The sequence below is a fragment of the Ursus arctos genome, chromosome X (assembly GCF_023065955.2).
Source record: "Ursus arctos isolate Adak ecotype North America chromosome X, UrsArc2.0, whole genome shotgun sequence".
NCBI lineage: Eukaryota > Metazoa > Chordata > Mammalia > Carnivora > Ursidae > Ursus > Ursus arctos.
In genome coordinates, this window is record NC_079873.1 from 57,229,019 (window position 1) to 57,254,629 (window position 25,611).

The 25,611-nt window shown below is 50.1% G+C and overlaps 2 protein-coding genes and 1 long non-coding RNA gene across 3 annotated transcripts; 2 read left to right on the forward strand and 1 right to left on the reverse strand.

Moving 5' to 3' along the window:
* The first annotated feature begins 6,078 nt into the window (after positions 1-6,078).
* LOC130543753 (uncharacterized) lies at positions 6,079-8,679 on the forward strand. The gene is made up of 3 exons (XR_008959323.1): positions 6,079-6,119; positions 6,528-6,564; positions 8,597-8,679. It is a non-coding gene; the product is annotated as an uncharacterized LOC130543753 (long non-coding RNA).
* Positions 8,680-12,624: 3,945 nt separating this feature from the next.
* Positions 12,625-20,712, forward strand: GCNA (germ cell nuclear acidic peptidase). The gene is made up of 7 exons (XM_057303225.1): positions 12,625-13,130; positions 13,257-13,299; positions 14,074-14,250; positions 17,153-17,297; positions 18,628-18,766; positions 19,527-19,731; positions 20,044-20,712. The coding sequence occupies exons 1-7, from the start codon at positions 12,779-12,781 to the stop codon at positions 20,288-20,290; spliced, it is 1,308 nt and encodes a 435-aa protein (XP_057159208.1). The 5' UTR covers positions 12,625-12,778; the 3' UTR covers positions 20,291-20,712.
* A 2,324-nt stretch (positions 20,713-23,036) lies between these two features.
* CXCR3 (C-X-C motif chemokine receptor 3) lies at positions 23,037-25,315 on the reverse strand. Its single transcript, XM_026485738.3, has 2 exons — positions 25,257-25,315; positions 23,037-24,252 (listed from the first exon to the last, which is right to left on the reverse strand). Exons 1-2 carry the CDS (start codon positions 25,266-25,268, stop codon positions 23,158-23,160), a joined length of 1,107 nt encoding a protein of 368 aa, XP_026341523.1. The 5' UTR covers positions 25,269-25,315; the 3' UTR covers positions 23,037-23,157.
* Positions 25,316-25,611: the final 296 nt, after the last annotated feature.

Here is a 25,611-nt window from a genome sequence, read left to right on the forward strand (position 1 = left end):
CTATCTAGTTTTCTCCATCCAGGAAAAGCCTGGAACAAACATTTAAATACATCTGGTTTCACAGAACAAAGCTTTGGCCTTAAATTAGGGTGCATAAGCTGCTCAAAGGTAAATGCAGAGTGTAGAAATGTTGGTTCCGGGGGCACCTGGGTGGCTCAGTTGGTTAACCGCTGGACTCTTGATCTCCGCTCAGGTCTTGATAACAGGGTTGTGAATTCAAGCCCCTGCATTGGGCTCCATGCTGGGCATGGGGCCTACTAAAAAAAGAAAAAAAGAAAAATGTTTGTTCTGGGTTTTGGTTTTCTTTAAAGAGTATATTTTTGTCTTGACTATAGACATGGACATGTCGAAAGAAGCCGCTGGTCAGTCTAAGATCCAGGATGATAACTGGTGAGACTTGAAAAATTCTCTTCTCTTCGTTTAGTCCTTCTTGTGTTGGCAAAATGATTTTCTCAGAAAGTATGTGTTTCTTTCATTTCGAGTCTGCAGAATGTATAACTTGGTTAGTCATAAAATGAGAGTTGTAAAAAGGGATCTTAGAATCATACAGGAGTCCAACCTCTTAGTCAGTGCACGAATCCTCTATGTAACGTCTCTGTTAGTGGCCAGGAGCATAAAACTCCATGAAACAACACATTGTTGAATATGTGTAATTTCTAGAAAGTTCTTCATTCTAATGAACTTAAAACTTGTCTTAGGTTACTTCCATCCCATTGTTCACAGTGCTGCCCTCTAGCGGTACACAGATGAAGTGTTTCTCTTCTCCATGATAAGGGGGTATTTTAAGATAGTTGTATCTCTTAAGTCTCTCTCCTGGAACACTGCCCTGATTTCTCCTTCACAGATAAGCATGTAAGCATATAATATGGGAGAAAGTAAAAACCATAGAACAGCAAGTCTGGAAATAGACCCAAATACCCAAATATGAAAATTTAGTTCATGATTTAAAAAAATGACATTTCAGATCGGTGGGGAAAAGATGGATTCATCAACAAATAATTTAAAGGTAATTGGCTAACCATTTGGAAAAAAATAATTGGATTCTTAATTCATCTCTCCTTATAACAAAATAAATTACAAATGGATAAAATATTTAAAATAAAAAGGAAATCATTAAAAATGTTAGAAAACAGGTGGATTTCATTTCCAATAATTTTGGAGTGGGGGAAGCCTCAGTTTGATATCAAACAAAAGTATAAAAATGACAAACTGGAAAAGTATTCACATTACCCATGATAAAAGGCTATTTTTCTTAATCTACAAAGAACTTTTACAAGTCAACAATTAAAAAAAGATGAACATACACATGAAAAATGGGCAAAAGATATCAGAAGGTAGTTCTTAGGGAAAAAATACAGTTGGCCCATAGACATTAAAATTTATTCAACTTTGCATTATTTATGTTTAAAGAAATGAAAAAATTTTTCATAAGATACCATTTTTTCATATATCAGTTTGACAAAGATTTAAAAAACTGATAATAACTGGAGCTGGCAGATTTGTAGGAAACAGGCAATTTCTTCTAGCCATTGTATGAATATAAATTGGTGCAACCTTTTTGGAGGGCAATCTGGAAATACCCACATTGTAAATGCCCATGTCCTTTGACCCAGTAATTAGTAGGACTTTTTCTTTCCGTGTTAGAACAATTTTATTTAATTTCTGTATATATATTCACATATCCTGAAGTGCATAAATGTGGTTATGTCATACATTCTTTCTGTGTATTGACTCTTAACTTGTTCTTGACTCCTTTCCCCCTTCTCCCATATCCCTTCTCCCTATAACTGATATTGATTTCATCATACATAGACACACAGGCTGGTTTGGTCTTTGTTCAGTTCTGGGGAAGAAGGATGTATGACTTAATTACTAGTCCACATAGAAATACATACAAGGATGTTTGTTGCAGCAATGTTTAAGCGACCTAAGGGTGTAATTGAATGAATTATGGTTCATCCAAAAAACTGTGGTAAGAAATGTATGTTCTGGTAACAGAAAGACTACTAAGATAGATAAAGTGAAAACCTGCCAGCAGCGGAACAATGTAGCATACTACTACTTATTTTAAAAGATGTGTGCACTTCACTTGTGCTGGTATGTGCTTATGTTTAAGAACTTTCTAGAAGAATAAATAAGACACGTTTATTCCTGGTGAGTGGGACTCTTGCACAGGGTAAAATTCAAAGCTCTCTCCCTGACCCTCAGTCACTTGCCCCAAATAGTGCCCTGGGCGGATGGTTGGCATTAGTTCTCCTGAGAAGTAGACTGCCCCTTGCAAATCTGGTTAACAGGAGTCCTTCCTCTAGCATTTAATGAAGAATTGAGAGACCCGAGTTCCAAAACTACAGCTGTGAAGACCAGATCCTGGAGTTCTGGGTGGAGATGGCTCTGGAGGCTGGATAGTGACCAGCCAGTCTCTCCACCCACCCTTGCTGCAAGTCAGGACCATTACTTTTCAGGATCTGGGCACTGTGTTTTCATTAATGCAGATGACGCTGTTTTTTAGTGTGTTCATTTTTTTTTTTTTTTTTAAGATTTCATCTATTTATTCGACAGAGATAGAGACAGCCAGCGAGAGAGGGAACACAAGCAGGGGGAGTGGGAGAGGAAGAAGCAGGCTCATAGCGGAGGAGCCTGATGTGGGGCTCGATCCCAGAATGCGGGGATCACTCCCTGAGCCGAAGGCAGATGCTTAACCGCTGTGCCACCCAGGCACCCCTAGTGTGTTCGTTTTTACTTTGGGCTCACTCTGTACCTCACGTAAACTTCACATAAGGTTCGCATAAATGGGCATGTGTAATCAATTTTTTAAATGAAGGAAATTATTGGTGAGATCTCGTAGGCAAGTCTTTCTAAAACAAGGTTCTATGGGGGTGTGGGTGGGAGGGTGGAAAATAATAAAAGGGGTCCTCGGAACCACTTCGTGAGATTCATTCATTGTTTTATTCAACCAGATAGTCGAGTACTGACTTTGTACTGAACAGTGTGAAACAGGTACACTTCCAAATTCTTGTATGGTTTACTGCCTGGGATGGGAGATAGAAACATGTAGACAAACACTTACGGTATAGTATGATAAGTGCCCTGATGTGGGAGAGGTATGTGATCCTGTAGGAGGGTAGACGTTAGCTCATTTAATTTTCACAGTAGCCCTATGAGATAAGTGGTTCCTTTTTTTAAAAGATATATTTGTTTTAGAGAGAGAGGGTGGGGAGGGACAGAGGGAGAGGGAGAGAGAATTTCAAGCAAACTCCCCACTGAGTGCAGAGCCTGACGGGGGCTTGATCTCACAACCTGGAGATCATGACCTGAGACAAAATCAAGAGCCCGACGCTTAACCAACCGTGCCACCCAGACGCCCCGAGTGGTTGTTTTACAACTGAGACCCAAGAGCTTAATTTACAGAAGTTTAGGTAAGAAGCGACAGTGGCTTAGAGTGGGGTGGTAATAGTAAAGTTGGAGAGATTCAGATGAATTTAGGGTATATAGTGGTTTATCAGTTCTGAGACTTTTTAAAGGTTTTATTTGACACAGAGTGAACACATACAGGGGAGTGGCAGGCAGAAGGAGACGGAGAAGCAGGCTCCCTGCTGAGCAGCGAGCCTGATGGGGGACTTAGTCCCAGGACCCCAGGATCATGACCTGAGCCGAAGGCAGATGCTTAACTGACTGAGCCACCCAAGTGCCCCAATTCTGAGACTTTTCCCACAGTTTCAAAATTGGGATGCATCACACTTTTGATAGCACATCATCATTTGCTAGTGTTTTTTTTTTTTCTTTTCTTGGAAGTACGTATGTCTTAGATGAAATGTATTCTAGAGGTAGAGCCGACAGATCTTGCTGATGGGCTGAATGTGGGAGGTGAGCGAAAGAGGAATCAAGGATGACTCCTAAGTCTTTGGTTTGTGTTACTGGGGGGTGCCATTGACCGAGATTGGTAAATCTCCTATAGGAACAGGATTGAGGGAGGAAATCAAGAATTCTGTGTTGGCTGTGTGACGTTTCAAATGCTTAGTAAATGTCCAAGAGGCCACACAACAGTTGGGAGTTCAGCAGAGAGTTCGAGGCTGGAAATACAAAATTGGGGGGTGTGGGGTCTTGGGATAGTAGAATCAATGATCCAGGAGAGAGGGGACACTAGTGCGACACAGAATGGAAAATTGCAGGAATAAAGTCCTTGAGAAGGCTGGAGGGGGTGAGATCCAAAGTGCAGGGGAGGGTTTGCCTGGAGACAGTGGTAGGAACATTGTGTTCATTGTTAACTATAGAGAAATAAGAGAATCGGGTGTAGTTACAGATAGGACGGTAGGGTTGTTGGTGGGAGGACGAGGCATTTCCTGTCTGATGGCTTTATTTTCCCAGTGAGACAAGGTCGTTAACAGAATGAAGGAGGTTTCCGCAGTTTGAAGGCGGAAGGATTTCTGAAAGACACGATGTGAGGGGCAGGACACTGGTTTTCATCGATCAGCCAAAGCCCAGTTAGTATGCTCTGATGGCCTGGCCACTGACTAGTCTTTTTTAGCCCAAGATGCTTTGTTTTGTTAATACTACAAGATGGATGAGGAGAAATACCGTATTTTGAAAATTACCAGGGACACGTGGGTGGATTGGTCAGTTGAGCCTCTGACTCTTGGTTTTAGCTCAGGTCATCTCAGGGTCCTGGGATGGAGCCCCACATCGGGCTCTGTGCTCAGTGTGAAGTCTGCTTAAGATTCTCTTCTCCCTCTGCCCCTCCCCCCATGCGTGCACACTCTATCTCAAATAAATGAATAAAATCTTTAAAAGAAGAGAACCATGTTCATGTTTTGACCCATACCTGGGAAACCCTACACCCAGCAAGAGTTTTCTTTGCTGATTAAAAAAAAATTGACTCTGAAACCAATAATACATTATATGTTAATTAATTGAATTTAAGTTAAAAAAATTTTTTTAAATTTGAGGTCTACTACTGAGTAAGTCCAATGTGCAGTGACAGATAAGTGAGTAGGAAATTGAACCAAGGGGGTGAGCCAGCATGTGTCTTGAAAAACTGAAAAATATCATCAACCCAATATAAAAATATTATCAATCCAATAACCAACCTCAAGGTTAAAATGAACACCCTCAAGAAGTGGTGAGGCTTGACTCGGTATATGTAAGACCTTATTCATAAAACCTGATAACGCTTAGGTCCACCTTTAGCACGTCTGGTTTCCCCTGTGAGCTCTACGTCACACTAACTAATGCTAAGATAACCTGTGATTAGGTCCTAGACTGTAGCCTGGTGCATTACTGGGGGGCAGAGAAGCAAGAGGCCCCAGCATCGCTGCTCACTGCCGGGAGCAGCTGCAGCCTGGCAGTCACCCTTCGTTTGCTCCCCAAGAAGCGGATTTCAGCATTTGCCCATTTAGCTAGACAGCAGTCCCAATAAGTAGGCCCTCTTCAAGCCAGTAAAGCCCTAGAAGGTGTTCTTGCTCTTTTGGCCGTCTGATTTTTAACTGTCATCTCTTCATCCTCGAGTCCTTTCACATGTGGCCTCTTTCTCAGAATTCACTTTCATATCTTTCTTTTCCTCTTTTTCTTAAAGATTTATTTAGTTATCTTGGAGACAGAGAGAGAGGGCGTGGGGCAGGGTGGGGCAGAGGGAGAGGGAGAAAGAGAATCTCCGGCCGACTCCCCACTGAGCGTGGCACCCGACTTGGGGCTCGATCTCATGACCCTGAGATCATGACCTGAGCCAAAACCAAGAGTTGGACTCTTAACGGACTGAGCCACCCAGGCGCCCCTCACTTTCATGTCTTGAAGTAGAACTAAATCACTTGGCAGAAAACAGGCTTCTCGCTGGTAGCTGATGATACTCAACTAACGTTCTTCTCCTATCTTCGATTCTGTGGTGAAGACTGAGCAGCTTGTTGCTTCTAATTTTTCTTCACCTCCCCTACTGTGATCTTAATTTCATAACTCCCTAAGACTTTTTATGCTTGTCAGAAACTCTGATGGGTGCTTCTCTCTGTGTGAGATTCTGCCTGTGGGCTCGTGTACGATGTTTAATAGCTTCCTTTATAACCTTGTGTGTCTCCTTTTTTGCAGTTGCATTCTTACCGTGGACTCTAGCAGTGATGAAGAGTATGAGCCCTGTAAGTAGTGCCCCTCAGAGCAGTCGTTTCCGTTTCAAGGCCTAACTTCACCCTGTCTTTGTGGAGATGACTGAAATGTGATTTGGGACATTCGGTGTGAGCTGCTCCAGGGTTTGTCTCCTCTAGGGGTTCTCTCTAGGTTGGTGAGACGAAGATCATTTCTCTGCTGTTAGGAGCAGAGGCAGTTCTCTGGGCTTGTTTTCCAGTTTGCCTCCTTGACCTTTTTCATTCTAGGCCTCCTGACTTTTCTTTCCTCTCTAGCTCACTTGGGTCAGGGGGATAAAAGTCTCCCATCGATTTTAACCAGCCCTAACTTCTGGACTTTGGCTTTAGGGAGTTAAAGATGTGGGTAACCAGGTTTTTATCCTTCAGATGCTTCCTGACACCCTCTTTCTTTCTCTGATTTAGTTGGAGCTGAAAAGAAGGAGCAGAAAAGGAGCATTAGGTGAGTAGGAAAATTAGCAAAATTTGACATTTGTTGAGGAATGATGTGGGTAAGAAGATTTACGAATAAACATCACATTTCATCTCTGAACACTATCTTCAGGGTCATAATGGGTATCTGACCTCACAGCCGGGTTCAAAGCATTAGATCTTTAGGCCAGGCCCATTATCTAATTGGTCAGTTTCTTCTTCAGAATGTCTTTGTGATCGATTCGTCCTCCAATTTCCACTCCTCAGGCCCTTTTAGGCCCATGTGCCAGACTGTAGGAGGTGCTAAGAAAATTTACTGGAATAAATCCAAAATAGGATGCTAGTTAACTGATGTTTCCACATTGACTCAGTGAATTACCATAGTGGGTCTGTTGAGGTATGATTTACATAATGGCAAAATTCACCCTATTAGGTGTCCGGTTTGATGAAATTTGACAAACGTATATGGTAGTGTAAACATTACCACAATCGGAGAGGCGATGCAGGATATTTTCATCGCTGCTATTTGCATTTTATTTTATTCTTTAATTTTTAAATTTTTGTGATTTACAATAGTTTTATTTTTAAATTTTTATTTATTTGTTTTTTTGTGAGTAAAGTCGTAGAAGTTTATTAAGTGAAGACAGAAGAAGCTCTCAAGAGTGAGAGCGGTCCCGAACAGGGTTGCCCTATTTTTTTTTTATTTTTTATTTTTATCTTTTTAAAGACTTTTTTTAAAGTGATCTCTATACACATTGTGGGGCTTGAACTTAAACCCCAACATCAAGAGTCGCTCGCTCCTCTGACTGAGCCAGCCAGGCGCCCCTACAGTATTTTTTGTTTGTAATTTTTTAATTTTTAATTTTAATTCCAACATAGTTACCATACGATGTAATATTAGTTTCAGGTGTGGTTGTCATTTACATTTCAAATGCATTATTGTGGTTTCTTAGTGGTTCCCAGTATTATACATAATAAAGTCCTTGTTTGATAATACATTTAAATATCCAATTTTTAAATAGAAAAATTGGTTTCTTCCTGCCTCCACTAGATAGATGCTGAACAGATACGTGGAGAAAATCTGTTTTAATGGCCCTGCTGGGAATGCCCACAGGTCTCGGTCCGGTCCCCGGAGGCTACTATAGTGGGATATTGGAGGAAGGGTGGAACTGGGGGAGGAGGGGGATGAGTTCAGTTTTGGGCCCGTGGAAATGGAGGGGCCTGTAGGCAGGGCCAATGCTCAAAACATTTAACGACCAGTAGAGTACGGGCAGGGATCCGTCAGGATGACTGCCCGACTCATCAGAATAGACGCAAGGCTATGCCTGTTCATGCTGACACAAGTCAGCCCCGCGCACAGGATATCCAGGTAGGAAGTTGGAACTGTGGAGCCGGAAGTCAGGCACACAGTTGGGCTGGGTATAATGGCTTGCGCGGGCGGATAGGTGATGTCCACGCAGTCCTTAGGAATTGATTAGCTTGGTGTGACGGCACAGTGGACAAAGCCTGGGGGTGAGTTGAGGAAGCGTGGTGAATGAGAAGTAGATGGAGGGGCAAGAAGAGAACCAAAAGAGAACAGTAACTTGGAAATCCAGAGAAGAGTTTTAAAGAGGGAATGACCAACAGGATAGCCAAGGCCCCTCAAGCTGGCAGCTTAGAAGTGGTGAATATGGTGGAAATGGGTTAGTGGATTTATGTGTGTAACAGGTAAAGATACAGAGAAATGGCAACTAACTCATGGAAATTAACATTTCCCTAGTCCCTTTTTGCCCTGTACCAGAGTTGCTGGCACACAGGCCCTCTGACAGCCCATTTCACTCAGTGCTTGACAGATCACTCCTTTCGTAGGGACAGAGACAGATTTAATGATTTGGTAGAAGGATGGAAAATCAGGAATAACGACTGAGCAGTTCCAAAGAAAGGGGAACAGAGTTGCTGCAGGGAATAAGCCAACAGAACATTTCCAGGTGCTCATGTTCATGGTAGAGGAGTCAGGAAAGGCTGTGAAAAGAAGACCGTGGTGCTGACGTCTCTCTTTTGTTTTTCCCTGTCTCCTCACTCAGCTATGTGGTGATTGACTCTGACTCTGAAGATGAATACTTCAGTGATAAAGTCAGAGCTCACATATCTGACATAAGCAGCGAAGGCAAGTATACTCGTGACCGAGGGAAGCAGCTGAGCTCTGCAGCCCCATCACACGGTGGTTTCAGGATACGCGTCAACAGACGTTTGCTTCTGGTACCCACTTAGTAGCGGGTGCCACCATTTCTTCCCTCGTGGGTGCTGGGTGTGAATATGGCCGGAGTCCCCCCCCCCCCCGGTGAATTTCCAAACACGGCAGCAACTGTTCTCGGTGCTTTAGACCTTGGCCCCCCCCCTCCATAGAGTTCTGGCCTACCTATACATAGGGATCGGGGGGAAGAAAGTCAGGAACTGACACTAGGAAGGTATGAAGGCTGCTGTGCTACCCCCACTCCCCATCCCCACCATTTTTTTTCTTCCTCCTCTGTATGTGGGAATGACAAAGAGAGGGAAGGTGAGAGGCGTGGGCTCATTCTTTCCAGCCTGATGGAGCCTTAGGTGGGTGTGGTTCTGAGTCAGCCCATGGTGACGTCTCAGGGGAACCCTTGCTTTCTCCAGCTAGCTGTCTGTCTTTGCCTTTCACCGTTCTCCTTATATTTTCTAGAGATTTCTGTTCTTCTCAGAGCCCATTTCCCATAGCTGATCTTTGCCCCTTTGGCTTCAGAGGCGTTTTTAAAACCCTTTCCAGAGGCATGGAGCTATACTCGCTGTTCAGAACCTATTCAGTGGGTGTGAAACATAGGAAGACGAGGAGCTTCTTTTCTTTTTTATTTAAGATTTTATTTCATTATTTGAGAGAGAGAGTGGGGGAGGAGCAGAGGGAGGGGAACAAGCAGACTCCTCACCGAGCGTGGAGCCCAATGCGGGGCTCGATCTCACAACCCCCAAGATCATGACCTGAGCGAAAATCAAGAGTCGGAGACTTAACAGACTGAGCCACCCAGGCGCCCCGAGACTAGGAGCTTCTTAAGCTTCGGGATGGAACTTTACTGTTCTTCGTTCGCTTAGTACCCAATGCAGGGCACGATACACAGGCCCGTCGTTAAAATATCAGCACCCTTCAAGTACTGGCTACTTCCTTGGTAACTAGCAAAGAGCTACCATTGGCCAGAGTTCCCTGGCTAACCTGGGGTATCAGCAGGGAAAGGAGAGGTGGCTTGGAACCCTGGTCTCCTACTGTTTCACTACCCGTCCCCTCTCATTGATTTTTCCTCTCCTCGCTAACTCTGAGTGGGTGTGCCTGAGTAGGACAGAGGTCCAGGTGCGGAGTAGGGGGGACGACATGACGAGCCACCCTAAGGGGCCAAAGGGATCCCAGGGGAGGGCATGAGAGACAGAGCCAGAAAGCAGTTCATCCCCATAGACGACCACTTGCTCACTCGTTTCATCAGGAGATCCCTATTTTGTTGAGGATGAACTTTGAACTAAGGTTACTCTCCCCTTTCTGATTGGTGGACTCTTACTGTGGGCATATTTCCCTGAAAAGGAGAGGGGAGAATGCTCCAGTAGGACTGTCGTTATAGGTCTCGCTACTGTTCTCCACATGCCACTTCTTTCCTCCTTGTCACGAATTGAGGTGATGTTACAGCAAAGGAGCTTGAACACAATACTTCTAAGACCACTTCGAACATTCGTCAATGGACAGTCATTTTTCTTCTGTGGATTATAAGTAGTGGGTCCCTCCCCCTCCCCTTCTCTTTTTAAAATTTCAACTGCAGTTGAGAAATCTTTAAAATTTCTAGGAAGGATGACTTTTTACCATAGCAACTCCCACTCCTTTCTCTTTCTTTATTGCATATGTGAAGTTCTTTGATAATGAAGTGATAGACAAGACTCTCAGCGTGTGATCCCAAATCTGCAAGTTTAGGATAAAGACTTTTTGCACCGTAAATATATTGTCACATCTTGCCTGCGCTGTGGCTTATCTATTTTTTTTTTTACACCCAGAACCCTAGGAACCTGGAAAGTGAGCTCTGAACAGACTCCAGAGAGCATGTGTGGTGTTAGATGTGCCACGCCTCATTTCTAGATGAAGGGACCCTCGGCGAACATTCCAAATGTTCCCAAGGCCTCTCCGTGCTGGTATGAGGACTTACCTCCTCATGCTTACATCAGTGGCTCTGAGAGCTTGGCGTTTGTGGACTAGTTAGAAAATTAAATTTTGGTTGGGGCGCCTGGGTGGCACAGCGGTTAGGCGCCTGCCTTTGGCTCAGGGCATGATCCCGGCTCCGCTGTGAGCCTGCTTCTTCCTCTCCCACTCCCCCTGCTTGTGTTCCCTCTCTCTCTGGTTGTCTCTATCTCTGTCGAATAAATAAATAAAATCTTTAAAAAAAAAAAGAAAAGAAAAAAATTGAGGGGTGCCTGGGTAGCACAGTCGTTAAGCGTCTGCCTTCGGCTCAGGGCATGATCCCAGCATTCTGGGATCGAGCCCCACATCGGGCTTCTCCATCAGGAGCCTGCTTCTTCCTCTCCCACTCCCCCTGCTTGTGTTCCCTCTCTCGCTGGCTGTCTCTATCTGTGTGTCAAATAAATAAATAAAATCTTAAAAAAAAAAAAGAAAAGAAAATTAAATTTTGGTGGCTAACATAGAGTTGCCAATTTTTCATTTGTCTAATGATGGGAATAAATTCTAACTACCATCTGCTATTGCCATAATTTCCTAAGGTAAAGAAACCAAAAGTTTAGGAAGGATATATTCTCAGAGGACAGTTCTTTAAGTTATAGAGCTTGAACTTGATAGGGAAAAAAACCCCACTTTGTTATTCTGATTTCTCTTATTTTTCTGTGGACCAGAGAAAACATACAAGTCTGCAGGGCTGTGTTTGGGAACCACTGAGCACCTGCAGTGTGCGACTTAGAGAATGTGACTTGAAAATTGCCACTGGACTTGGATTGCTATTTTATCTGTTACTGCTCTCAGTAACGTAAAAAAGTAATAGATGAAAAACAATCTAAAATAATGGATTCTTTTTTTTTAAAGATTTTATTTATTTATTTGATAGAGATAGAGACAGCCAGCGAGAGAGGGAACACAAGCAGGGGGAATGGGAGAGGAAGAAGCAGGCTCATAGCGGAGGAGCCTGATATGGGGCTCAATCCCAGAACGCTGGGATCACGCCCTGAGCCGAAGGCAGACGCTTAACCGCCGTGCCACCCAGGCGCCCCAATAATGGATTCTTTTAATTTGAATTTTGAATTTTTAAAAATTTTAAAAAGATTTTATTTATTTGAGAGAGAGAAAGCAGGAGCAGGGGGAAGGGCAGAGGGAGAGGGAAAAGCAGGCTCCCCGGCGGGGAGCCTAATGCGGGGCTCGAATCCAGGACCCTGGGATTATGACCTGAGCCGAAGGCAGATGCTTCACCGACTGAGCCACCCAGGTGCTCCTATTTTTATTTATTTTAAATTTTAGTTAGTTAACATACGGTACAATATTGGTTTCAGAAGTAGAATTGAGTGTTTCATCACTTACATACAGCATCCAGTACTCATTGCAATAGGGTCCCCCTTAATGCCCATCCCCCCACCCACCTCCCTCCATCAACCCTTGGTTTGTTCTCTGTCCTTCAGAGTCTCTTATGGTTTGTTTCCCTGTCTTCTTCTTTTTCCCCCCTTCCCGTTCATTCACCCGTGTTCTTCCTTAAATTCGTTATATGTGGTATTTGTCTTTCTCTGACTGACTTGTTTCACTCAGCATGATACACTCTAGCTCCATCCATGTCAGAGGACAATATGGAAGTTCCTCAAAAAGTTAAAAACAGAACTGCCCCACGATCTAGCAATTGAACTCCTAGGTATTTACCCAGAGGTTACAAATACAGATTCGAAGGCGTCTGTGCACCCGGTGTTTATAGCAGCACTCTCCACAATAGACTCACTGATTCTTCACTGTGATTCAGAATGTCACCATTCACAGCGTGTTTAATTTGTGCTTAATAACCCGAAGTTGGGTGTACGGGGCGCGCGGAGGGAGTATATTCATCTGTGATCGTGTCTCTCGAATTTCAGATGAGATTCTGGATGTGTTATCTGATACCGAGGAACGGGCTCCCACCAAGGAGTCTCCCATACTTATTATTGATGATGACAGCGATTTTGAGGGCCCTGTGCTCATAATAGACGAGGATTCGTGTGATGAGGGCCAAAGCACCTCACAGGAAAAAGAGATGGAGGTCTTTGATATCTCCCAGCACAGTTCACCTCATGATGCTGCGGAGCCGGATCTTGGTGAGAATCTCGACCAACCACCAAGTGGTGCGGAGGCCACAGTGGAGCTCGAGGACGAAGAGCCCGCACCCGTGGTGGAGCAGCCGAGGAAAAGGAAGAGTAAGACCAAGAACATATGTGTGACACCCGGTAAGCCACTCATATCGAGGCGGTCCGACCTGCTGAATGCGCCCAGCCCACCCTGTGCGCCAGCCCTGCCTGCCTTGCCCTTGCCCTTGCCCCTGGATCTGCCTGTCTGCTCAGCTCAGCCTGTCCTGCCTACCAACCTTGTGCCATCTCAGCGGCATCCCAGTGGCTAAGGGACACAGCCATCCCGGTGAAATGGATCTTTCCGGAAATGGGGGAGGGATACCCATGTCTCAGGAGTTGCCGGTCCGTCCACCTGGCATGCTTTCTCTCTGTACTTTTTGTCCTGAGGAGATGCCATTTTTCTTGGGACCCAGCCCAATCGGCAGTTCCTGTAGGAAGCCGGACGTCAGAGCTGCTCCTCCCTCCTCTCCTGGGTTCCCAAAGTTCTCAGACCCCATCTCTGCTAAAGCTCTCGCCCAGCGGTCTTACGATATGTTCTGGAATCTGTCCCCCCGGGGGGACGGTGAGCCTCTTGATGGGAGGACTCTTCTTCATTTTTAAGTCTCTCCCAGGGTCTAGCCTGGTGTTCGGCACCTTGTAGATGTTTAATACTTCTTTTCAATAAACGAATGAATGACACTACCGTTACGGAAGCCTCTGGCTAGAGCAGTTGGCGGTATATGGGGGCTAACCAAAGATGGAAGCATTGTGCTTGTATAGCGAGTCAGGGTCCCTCCTAGGATCTGAGCCGCTTCCTTTTTTTTTTTTTTTCTCCTTTAAAGATTTTATTTATTTGAGGGAGCGAAAGAGAGACGGCAGGGGCAGAGGGAGCCCAACTCGGGGCTTGATCCCAGGACCCTGAGCTCAACACCCGAGGCAACGGCAGACACTTAACCAGCTGAGCCATCCAGGGGCCCCTGAGCCACTCCCTGGAGCAAGTGTGTGAGCTATGCCACACCGTTCCTTCTACGGCCCGTGCCTCAGTTGCCCACACAATCTAACCTGGAGCGGCAGGCTCACATCACCTCATTATATAGTCCTTGTTCCTGTGACAGACCCCTGCCTAGCTTACCCTGCTAGCAGCTCTGGGATTCACATAGGAAGACCCTGTCTCACGGACCGATGGGGAGTATGCAGGCTTCAGACGGACGGTTGCCTTTTCTAGATGGTGCTCTGGGAGTGGCTGTGGGGGCGCCTCCTGGGTGCACTTTTCTGCCAGTTGCTTGACGGGCCCAATTTTCAGGGTCCAAACAATTACTTTTTCAGCTGTGAGAGTCTCCAAAAGGCGTGTGCCTTCAAAGAAGAAGCCCGGGGCGGGAAAAACTGAAAAATGCAAGACCGGGTATGTACTGCGCGTGTTCAGCCTCTCGGGAGTTGATGGGACTGTCGTCCCGTGTGCGTGTTAAGCGGTCCCCTGGGCATGTGGGAGGGTCTTCAAGGGGTTGCGGAGTCTGGTGGGGGAGAGGGGACAAGGCTTCCACCCCTGACTTGGGAGGGCGGAAGTTGAAGGAGGAGGAGGAGGAAGGGGGAAGGAGGAGGCACCCCACAGCGATCCCTGCACTTCCCGGGATGGTTGGAGCCCTTTTGCCCCCACATCAGCTCTGGCCTTTCCTTGGTGCTTAGACTCACATCAAAAAATCGTGTGTAGCCGAACACGAGACTTTTCTTCAGGCTAAATACTGCCTTGTTGCCACCAGTTGGCGCGAAACCGAAGCGGTGCTCGCGGTGATGGTGAGCAGGCGGAGCAGACGCGGCCTGTGGCCCCGTCCCTTGGAACTGGGGGGGGGGGGCTGGCTTCCAGGTTTTCGCGGTGCTTTGGCTGCATGCAGCTACTCCTGCGGCTTGGAGCTGTTCCCGCCTGTGTCGGAAGCTTAAACTTCGGGTGAAGTAGATCGCTTGCGGTTCCTTTATTTTGAGGAATCTGCATGTACTTGAGTCTGAGCGCAGCGGGCTGTTTAGACCAAAGACATGTCCATACTCTGTAAAGGAAGCCAGACCCTGACACTTTTTTTTCATTCTGATTCCAGGAAGTTCTCACCTTTCCCCTTAAAAAAGATGTAGTGGGCATAATTTTCTTCATTCTTACTTGCATTCAGGAGTAATACATACTTCCACCTGAATTCTCTTATGAGACAAGGAACGTGTTTGAAGGACTGTCTGGGTGGTTTTTGTTCGTTTGTTTTTTTACCCGTACTTTGGACCAGTAAATGCATCTGAAGGGGAGAAGAAGAGCGATGTGTCAGGCATGGGGGCAGCAGGGCACTTTGAACCTGAGCCGAGGCGCTCTCTTCGCTCCTGCGCTTCTTGCTCGGTGTGGTCACGCGTGTAGTCCGGCATGTTCTCTGGCAGATGTATCCCTGGTCAGCCGAGGGTCTCCTCTGGGTTCCTAGAGACATCCGCAAGCTGCTCTTGCCTCTAGGCCCCCGTGCCCTGGGTAGTCCCCGGGTGGCTCTGCCGTGGTGTGCCCAGAGAAGGCCTGTAAGCCACTCCTTTGTGTCGTGGCCCTCTGCACCATCCAAGGGAGGCTGGTGTGTTTGGCCTCCTCGCCGCTGCCTTGGCGCTTCCTGTGGCAGTCTAGGCTTCCTGTTGTGCTGCGCCTTGTTCCTGCGTAGGCTGCTCCCTGGTCATGGTATCTCATGTACCCATTTGGGGTCTTGCCGGTTCCTCTGATGTGGAGGTGCTCTGCCTGCAGCAAAGTGACGCAGAAGTCGAGGGGAAGGCGGGCTAAGCCACAAGGCCTGCTTGACAGAAGTGCGGACGGAGGGGGGTCCCCTTCTCTGCTGAGGTCTACAGATGGCTTGGGTTTTCAGCTGCTACCTTTTCGGATGCAAATTTGCTTTCAGAACGAAGTAATTTGAGGCAGCCCGCGTTACTCACCAGTCTCAGGCTCTGGGGTGCGGACCCTTACTTTAGCTGCCTTGGCCTGGTTTTGTTCTGATTTCCTCCCCCGACCCAGCCCCCTCACAGATGGATTATTTTGTGACTTAGGGGTTTGTGAGTGTCCCGGCAAAATGCCCATCTCAGGAGTTGCGTGAAGTCAGAAACTCAGCTTAATGTGTGTTTGCTCCTGTTTTTATCTTTCCAGCTCTGTGGGCTCATCGCTTGGGACTCGTGGGTGGCGGTAGCCAGGATAAAAGGGTGAAATGAATAGTTATTACAAGTGTGAGGCCTCCATGTGCTTAGCACTGCTCTTTGTGCATTGGGATTAGGCCTCGAAAGATGGGGCAGCAGAAGAGTTCTAATGGGAAGGCCCTGAGATTTGGGTCCAAAGATTCAGGGTCTCTGTGAACTTTGGGGAAGTCGCCTAACCTCGGACCCTCAGTTTCCTCCTCCGCCAAGTGGAGATCATGAGAATAGTAATCACTTCTTTGGAGGGCGGTTGTGCGGATTAGCTAGGATAGTACGACAAGAAATTCTCTGCAAAGGAGAAAGCGCTACACGGATGGTGGTTCTCTGGAGAGCCGCAGACGTGGTCATTCTAGGGCTCAGGGGCAGATCGGTTGTGCCCAGGCATAAAAAGACTGCGGGGAATCCCAGTTCCTGTCCGGAGAACGTTTAACTTGCCCACCTTGGCCACAGTGGAAATGGTAGCCGGAGACAGACGTTGGGGCCCCATTGACCTGGGCCTTGAATGGCCAGGCCACACAGTCTAGTGCCAAGCTGGGGAGGGACAGAATTGGGATGTGACCTAGGAAAATGAATTGCAAGTGTGTCGGGGTTGGGGGGGGGAGAAAGAAAGAAAAGGAGCCTGGAGGGAAGGAACACAAAAGGAATGCTGTAGCAGCAAGGCCTCGAGGGGAGGAGACGAACTTGAACTAGGATGGTGACCATGGGGTGGAAGGGGGGCCGGCTGGAAGAGATGGAAGATTTTCAGCCCGTGGTATAACAGAAGTCCGATAAGCAAACACACCGAGCGGGGGGGCGTCCTCAGGTTAATCAGTTGACACTGCGTCGTGCCGTCGTCAGCTCGGAACTGGATCCCCCAGGAGAGAGATCGAGACTGCGGGTACAGGAGTGGGATCACTCCTGCTGTGGTTGAAACCACGGGCTTCACATCTCTGAGAATGCAAGTAGCGAAAAGAAAAAGGCTATGTGTGGAACTTCGGGGAATGCTCTCCTACAAGGAGCTGGAAGGAAGAGGGACCAGCAAGTTTTCTGAGTCTCTCTGGTTGTGACCTGTATGTGCGCATTTCTCTTCTTTCTTCCTCTAGCTACCATAACTCAGTCGAACTTAACCTTTGCAGGAGAGGGACGTGCAAAATACCTGGATGTTTCCTGCGTGACCTGGAAAACGCGAAGCAGTATTCTGGAAGGAATTTCAAGCAAAATAAGGACAGCCTGGTTCAGAAAATCTACACCCTGTTTAACAGCTCGGTGTTTGATAAAAAGGTACAGTCGACGAATAAGCACTTGATGAGCACCTGTTCTTGGGTGCTGTGAGGTGTGCGGATGTGTTAGCTGTATATTTCCTGCTCGGAGACGTGTCGGTTTAGATGGAGAGGTGATGCACACATCGGTGAAAGAAATAGAGCACGTTTGTGGCTAGTCACCTACGGTACAGACTGTTACCAGCACAAGAGATCAGCAGAGGCACAGAAATCACTGAGAGCCTGAGTGGTCAGGAAATCAGGTTGCCTGCAGGAAGTAAGACTTCTGGTTCTTGAGGGATGGTAGGCAGAGAGAGTAGCGGGGAGTGGGGGAGAGGGCATGTGTTGATCCTTGACTATCTGGAAAAGAGAGGCCTTAGGCTCAAGAATAATGGGAAGGAGCTCTGTGAGCCTGCGCAAGTTACGTAGCCCCTCTCTGCCTCAGTTTCCTCATCTGCAAAACAGGAACGATAATAGTACCCCCTACTTCATAGCATTATTGTTATTTGTCAGAGAGCAAGAGGGAACGAGCCGGGGGTGGGGCAGAGGGAGAGGGAGAAGCAGGCTGGATCCCAGGACCCCGAGATCATGACCTGAGCCAAAGGCAGACGGACACTGAACCCACTGAGCCCCCCAGGCGCCCCTAGAATTATTGTTAGGCCTAGGGAAGGTAATGTACCTAAAGTGCCTAGAACAGAGCCTCAGCGGTTATTAGGGTTTTCAGACTTGATTATTTCCGCTGACACGACCTTCTGCAGGGAAAGTTCTTAGATCTTTCTGAGGTTCCCCAGCCTTTGGGGAAGTCACTCCTCATGACAGTGGTGTTACATCACAGGACTGCTGAGTGGACTGAGGTGCACGTGCAATTTCAGGTCAGCGCTCTTACGCTGCGGGGAGGAGGGGACGCCCTCTCCTGCCTCAGCAGGTTTGCGTCCCCATGCCAGCAGCTCAGGTCCTGCATGCATATGTGCCGTCAGCCATCTCCCGTGTGTCCTGACGGCCTGTGTGTTGTTTTCACCTGAGCTTCAGCCTGGCTTTTATTCTCCCCAGAATGTTTAGATCTGCAGAACTCTTTTATTTATTTATTTTTTAAGATTTTATTTATTTGAGAGAGAGAGAGAGCATGAGCCAGGGGGAGGGGCAGAGGGAGAAGCAGACTCCCCGCTGAGCAGGGAGACTGCCGACGTGGGGCTTGATCCCCAGGCCCCGGGGATCACGACCTGAGCCCTGAGCCGAAGGCAGACGCTTTACTGACGAGCCACCCAGGCACCCCTGCAGGGCTCTTGAGTGAATAGGCTTTGGTGCGCTTGAAGCGGCTTGCTGACTCACTCTGCTCGCTGTTTTTTTCTCAGCTGCCGGAGAAAATAGATATCGGCTGGAATAAAAAGATGCTGAGAACTGCCGGCTTATGCACCACCGGCGAGACCCGTTACCCGAAGAAGCAGCGTTATGCAAAGATCGAGATTTCTCTGAAAGTCTGCGACTCTGCAGGTGATGACAGCTTTCCCGCCGCGCTCTTTGCTTGTGACGCAGGCCTGTGTAGTTACTCTTAGGCACCGGTGTCTCCTGGCAGCCTAGTTGTTCCTGCGTAGATGGGCCTACTGTGCCTTGCTTGGGGGACAGTATCTTTTTTTTTAGTGTTTTGGGAAAAGATTTATTTATTTATTTTAGAGAGAGAGAGAGCACGAGCAGGGGGAGAGGGAGAGAGAGAATCTGAAGCAGACCACGCCGAGCGCAGAGCCTGACGCGGGGCTCGATCTCATGACCCCGAGATTGAGACCTGAGCCAAAATCAAGAGACGGACGCTTAACCGGCTAAGCCACCCAGGCGCCTCTGCTCAGAGGACATGATTATCAGCTGTCTCGCCATCCCCGAGAGTCCAACTCGGCCGTCTTTCCATTAGGCTAACTGTCTGTCTGCAGGTAGCTCCCTGTTGCCAGCGGTGCAGTGTCTCCATTCACCCGGTAACTGAGGTTCAAGGTTCCCCCCCCAGCCAGCCAATCACCAAACCTTCAAAATGACCCTCCTGTCCTCGTTCCTTTGCCTCCGCCCAGGTGTGGGCCCCCCCCCGCCCCCGGTCACCTCACTCTTCATCTTGCTCTGTTCAGTCTCCAGCACTCCACCACGTTGCTCTCCTGCTGAGCCACCCGGGGCTTGTGTGTGGCGGGGTTGAGAGTCTAGGGGTGGTTGGGTGGCAGACCGGAGGGAAGTGGTTCAAGTGCTCATGATTTCTTTCCATCCCTCTCCCAAGACCGTCTCCGGGATACTTTGATCCATGAGATATGCCACGCAGCTTCCTGGCTGCTCGATGGTGTCCGTGATTCTCACGGCGATGCGTGGAAGTATTATGCCAAGAAATCGAATATGGTGCACCCGGAGCTGCCCATGGTCACTCGTTGCCATAACTACCAGATTAACTACAGGATCCATTACGAATGTACTCGGTGCAAAACCAGGTAAGACCCTCCGCCTCCCGACTGTCTTCGGTTCCGTTTCTGCTACGGTCTCCAGCGAACTGACCCTTCGTGATTTTGTTAGTAAGTATGTGACTGGCCGACGCGACGAGTAAACCTCCTCGGCTCCTTTCCACGTCTTGTTTCTCCATGCTCTCCTACGTGGAGCTGGCCTGACCACTGCTGTCGCTTGGTGCCCCACTGTCTGAGAAACCACAGAAAGAGTCTTGCTTTGGGCCCACGGCCAGCAGCTCCGAGAACACGCCGAGGTACGGTGACTGATGCGTTTGCTCTGTGTGTCTCTTTCCTCATTAGGGTCGGCCGCTATACCAGATCCTTGAACACCGATCTCTTTATCTGTGCCAAGTGCAAGGGGCCTCTGGTCATGCTGCCGCTAACTCGCAAGGATGGAACCCCCATTGCGCCCCACGTGAGGCCCTTTGCTAAGTATGTGCAGGAGAATTACAGAACGGTTAAGCATGAGACGGAAGGGATAAGCCATGGGGATGTGATGAGACGGCTGAGCAAGGATTATGCTGATAAGCAAAGGCAGGGTCGTTGAGGTTATCTGGGGGTGTGTTTGTGTGGGCTGAGCCCCCCCTACTGCTAAGGATAAGAAGTTTTAGAAAAATATCTCTGTTTCTGATAAGCGATGAATATTAAGAATATTAGGATTTAAACCGTTTCTTTATAGCCTCATACAGTTAATGATGATCTTTCTTAAGCAAGGATTCTGTTGCTAAGCAATTTTGCGCCCTCGACGGTGCTCACAAGCCCTTTGGATCCACTCTGGGTATTAGTTCGTTTTAACATAGTTTTAACATGGAGAACACAATGCAAACACAAACCGCAGTTTCAAGAGGGGCAGGTGGAGAGAAGGAGAAGGATGCTGGCAGGTGGAGCCTGTTACACTTACCTAGACGTAAAAGACAAGCACGTTTCATGAATTCAGTTGCTCTTGACATTGAATAAAGCCGCACTGAGCCAATGTAGTTGTTCATAAGACAAAAAAAAAAAAAAAATAAAATTTTTTCTGCAATTCACTTGTTCCCGGAGTCTGTTCATTGTCCGCCTGTGCATAGCGCAGAGCCGGCCCTCAGGTCTTTTGTCCAAGACCCCGGACCTCGGAAGTGCTCCGGAACGTGTCTGCTCCGTTCGGGGTCTCTCTGGGAATTTTGTGACTGCCCGTAAGCACCTCAGCAGCCTCCCCACTCCTGGGAGCTAGCCGGTCGGCGGTGTTCTCGTTTCTTGGGGCTGCCCTAACAAGTCCCCGCACTCTTAGTCACTTAAAACAACACGAATGGGCCGTGTTACAGCCTGGGAGGTCAGCGCTGATGACACCGGACTGAAGTCAAGGTGTGGGCAGGGCTGTGTTTCTTTCTGGAGGCCCTGGGGTCTGGGGATCTGTTTCCTCGTCTCGTCCAACTTCTAGAGGTCACCTGCGTTCTCGGTTTGTGGCCCCCTTCCATCCTTCAAGCCAGCCACCTCTCTCTCTCCTCTCTTCCTCCCTCTGTCTCTCTCTCCCCCTCTCCCTCCTTTTCCCTTTCTTTCACTTTTAAGGATGCTTGTGAGGCCAGTGGGCCTACCTGGATAATTCAAGAGAACCTTATTTTAAGGTCAGCTTATCAGTAACCTTTTTGCCATGTAAGGTAACCTATTCACGAGTTCTGGGGATTGGAGGGTGGACACCTCGGGGGACCCATTGCTCGGCTTGCCGCAAACATCGCTACTCCCCCAGCATCGCGGGGCATCACTGATAAGCTTGTATCGGGCAGGATGCGCTATTCTGCCCTTTCCCTTCCTTCCAGCCTTCCTTTATTTCACAGATGCTTGTCTTTTCGTGGCCCCCCCACCTGAAGCCTAACCACAAGTCTAAGGGATTGGGTGCGGGCCCAGGCTAATAGGAGCTTCCCTAGCTAAATCCTCAGGCTCCTCCTTTCCAGGCCTGCCTCCGGCCATATCTGCAGTCTTGGCAAAGGCCCAGCTGACTTGCGAAACCGGATCCTGGCACGTTGGTGGCTTCATGAGGGGGAACTGACAGCACAGCGGTTCCTCTCCTGCAAAGGGACGGTCTTAACTCAGTAGCCCTGCCGCCTACCCTTCTGGGGAGCCCCAGTCATTTCCTCTACTCGGTTCTACCTCAGCCGTCGCCCCCTCCCCCCATGCCTCCAGGTGGCTTATGTGCTAATGACTGTTAGCAAGTCACTCAATCTCAGTGTTTCGCTTCGATCCCAACGTCATTATCCTAGAGGAAGCCCGCATCACCTCTTGCTGAACAGCTGCCTGTGGCCTTCTAGCAGGACTCTGATACCATCACTCGATCCCAAACCAACGTGGAGTCTCAGTATCTTCAACCCTTCCCTTAGCTGAACCCCTAACTCTAGCCAGTTGGGAGCACTTCTGGGTCCGAAAAGCTTTGCAGTTTTCAGCCTTCCCACGTTCTGCCAGTGCCTTCCCTTCTGCCCGGAAGCACGGTCTTTCCGTCTCTTTGCCCTTGGAGACACCACTTGTCCCTTAAGGTCTGCTCGTTTCTGTCTTCAGGAAGCCTTCCTCAGTGGCTCCAGCCACAGGGCTCTGAGCACCAGGTTCACGGGCCCTGAGCTGCTCATTTGCCTCGTGGCATAGACTCACCAGGTTGTCCTTGCTGGCCTAAGCTTCTGGAGGGCAGGGACTAGGTCTTCATGTCTCCAGGCCCTCCCCCCAATTATGCCTACAGAGCGGCCGGCCCGTCCGGGTAACTGTCAGCGTGCACCCACGCACTTGGCTGCTTCCCTGTGAGGGGCAGGGGCACCCAGGAGGGCACAGGGGGCTCGACATAGACCTTCACGCAAGCAGTGCTGGTCGCCATAGATCCGCGGCCGGGCGAGGAGAGCGGGACACGCATCGCTGAAGCCTGGGCCGGGCTGGCGATGATGATGCGCGACGAACACACCCTGGGCCCGATTATCTTGTTTATTGAAAAGTTGTAAGCAGAATTTTAGACATAAAAAAAAAAAAACATGAGCAAATATACAGGTCTTGGGGACCACAGCTACAGTCGCTGCTGAGTTGGAGGCCTGGGCCAAGGCCCCATAGGAACGGCCTCTACTATACTTTCTGCTTTGTGCTCCCCGAACATGGGGAAGGCCAGGGTCTAGTTACTGGATGAGAAGGGCTGTGGGGCTCTGGGCAGCCAAGGTAATAAGGGCCCCGAGGCGGCCACCTCTGAAGTGGGAGTGGGGGGCGGTGGCAGCTAAGGAGCAGCGGTGGCGTAGCCCCCAGAGCCAGGGGCGGGGGGGGGGGTGCCTCCCTGGGAGACCCGGGGGTGCTGGGGCTGCCAGGGCATCCCCGGAGTGCGTGTGGGGCGTGAGGCTACAGGGAGCGGGAGGGAGGAGCCTGGCGTGCGGGGGCAGTCGGGCTGCGTGGCGGAAGGAGAGCCCCCATCCAGGCTCACAAGCCCGAGTAGGAGGCCTCTGTGGTCTCGGACCAGGATGACTCCCGGCGGGAGGACGACGGCTGCCGCTGGTGCCCTCTCTGGTCGGGGCAGCCCAGGCGCGTAAGCAGCATCCACATGTGGTCTCGGAACTTGACGCCCACAAAGGCATAGAGCAGGGGGTTGAGGCAGCAGTGCATGTAGCCCAGGCCCGCGGTGACCGACTTGGCCACGTCCACACGGCTCTCTCGGCCGCAGTTGCGGCCCAAGGCCCCCAGGTCCATGAGGGTGTCCACCAGCACCACCAGATGGTAGGGGGTCCAGCAGAGGGCAAAGGCCACGACGACCGCCACGACCAGCCGCATGGCTCGCAGCCGCCGCTGGCCCCTGGAGACCAGCAGCACAGCCAGGATGCGGGCGTAGCAGTAGGCCATGACCAGCAAGGGCAGCAGGAAACCAGCGACCAGCTGCAGGACGCGCAGGGCCGTGCGGCCCACCTGCGGGAAGTCGTACTGACAGTGGGTGGCGTTGAGGCGCTCGTCGTGGCGGGCCGACAAGAAGATGAAGTCGGGGATGGCCAAGAACAGACAGAGCCCCCAGACGGCCACGCAGGTGAGGGTGGCGCGGGCCGGGGGCCCCCGGCGGTAGAGCTGGGTGGCATGCACGATGCTCAGGTAACGGTCGAAGCTGATGCAGGCCAGCAGCAGGGCCCCGGCGTAGAAGTTGATGTTGAAGAGGGCCCCGGCCACCTTGCAGAGGCCAGACCCGAAGACCCACTGGACGGCGGCATCCACCGCCCAGAGGGGCAGGGTCAGCACCAGCAGGATGTCAGCCACGGCCAGGTGGAGCAGGAAGGTGTCGGTGCTGCTCCGGGCCGCGCGCTGGCTCAGCAGCACGGCTGCCACAGCGCCGTTGCCCAGCAGTCCCAGCACGAAGAGGAGGCCGTACAGGGCCGGCTGGAAGGCGCGGTCGAAGTTCAGGCTGAAGTCCTGCGGGCACGGCGGGGAGGCGCAGCAGGAGTCGCTCTCGTTCTCTCCGTAGTCATACGAAGAGCTACAGTTTTCCAGGAGGAAGGTGAGCTCGGAGCCTTGGAACACTTGCCGTTCGCTCATCTGCGGAGGCGGGCAGGGAACGGACCACGGGAAGGCCGTGCTGTCACTACTGGGGCGTTTCTCTGAGCCAGGGCCATCCCCTGTCACTGTCCTGCCTTCCTTCCAGGACCTTGCCTACAGAACTCAGAACTGGGTCTGCCCAGCCTTGGCCACCACTGCCCGCCCCTCGCCCCCGGGCTGGGGGGTAACTTTTCATCTCAAAGGCTGCTTCTCTCGCCCTTCTGGGCCGTCCCATCAGCCCAGGGATCGTGGGCCCGAGGGAGAGCTGCCCTCCCATGCCAAGAGCCCCCCCAACCCCGGCCCCTCCTCTCTCCTGGCTCTTTCTTCTCGACTCACCCTTCTGTTTCCCCGGCCACGCCTAGTTCTACCACTTTCCTCCCCAGGCACCTCCCCACAGTCCCCTCTCTTAGTCAGTCGCTGGCCCTCCACTTCTCTTCTCGGCCCTTGCCTAGGGACCCCAACTTTCTTCCCCCCATGGAGCCCCTCCACAAATCACTGAAGCCCCCCCCCAATCACATGCTTTCAGCTCCTGTTCTTTCCTTCCCAAACATGGAGGCCACCTGCCACCCACTGGGGGCTCCCCCAACCGAGCTCTAGTCATAATCCCTTACCCCATCAGCCTGCAAACCGCCCCAGAGCCGCGAGCCTTCTCAGTGCCAGTTCAGTCCCGCATGGAAGAGTGAGCTCTAAGTCAGAGCTAAAGGCAGCCTTGGAGGCCGTCAGGGGAGAGGCTCTACCTCCCGTGCTCTGCAGATGAGGCGCCAAAGCCAGACAGGACAGGGGACTCGCTCGTGGTCATACACAAGCTGGGGGCCAAGGTGGGTTCCCGATTCCCTGTCCCAGGGCTCCTTCTACCACAACTGCTGCGTGGTCTGTCTACTCACCCAACCCTCTGGTGGCCCCGGGCTCGGGGGCCCAGTCCTGACTTTCCCCTGGTGTCCGGGACTCTGGGCTCTGAGCCACATACATGCGTCCCCACCGACCTGCTGGGCAGCAGCACTTACCTCCGGGACCATCGCTGGGCTGGCACTCTGGCTGCCGGGCCGTGTGCTGCCTGCCTGCCCCTCTGCTTCGGTGCTTGTGGTAGGGAGCCTGCACGACACAGAGGAAGTGAGGGTTTCACATGATTCTCGGTGACAGCCTCTTCCACGGGGTTGTCTGTACCAGACCTCCCCAGACCCAAGGCCACGGGAGTTCCTACTCCAGTCAGTACCCCCCGGCCAGGGGAAGCTGCCCTGGAGGAACTGGCCGTGAGCCTGGGACCAGACAGGCTGCAGCCAGGGGAAGGGCAGGTCCTCTGAGCAGAGAGACCTGAAGGCGAAGCAGCGTGTTTGGGAAGTGGAGGGCAGCCCCGCCTGA

Coding starts and splice junctions, on each gene's coding strand:
- GCNA (XM_057303225.1), top strand. CDS start 12,779: ATGGAGGTCTTTGATATCTCCCAGCACAGTTCACCTCATGATGCTGCG. Junction 13,300..14,073: donor CAGCCCAATCGGCAGTTCCT/GTAGGAAGCCGG, acceptor TGCCTTTTCTAG/ATGGTGCTCTGGGAGTGGCT. Junction 18,767..19,526: donor GAAAGTCTGCGACTCTGCAG/GTGATGACAGCT, acceptor CCCTCTCCCAAG/ACCGTCTCCGGGATACTTTG.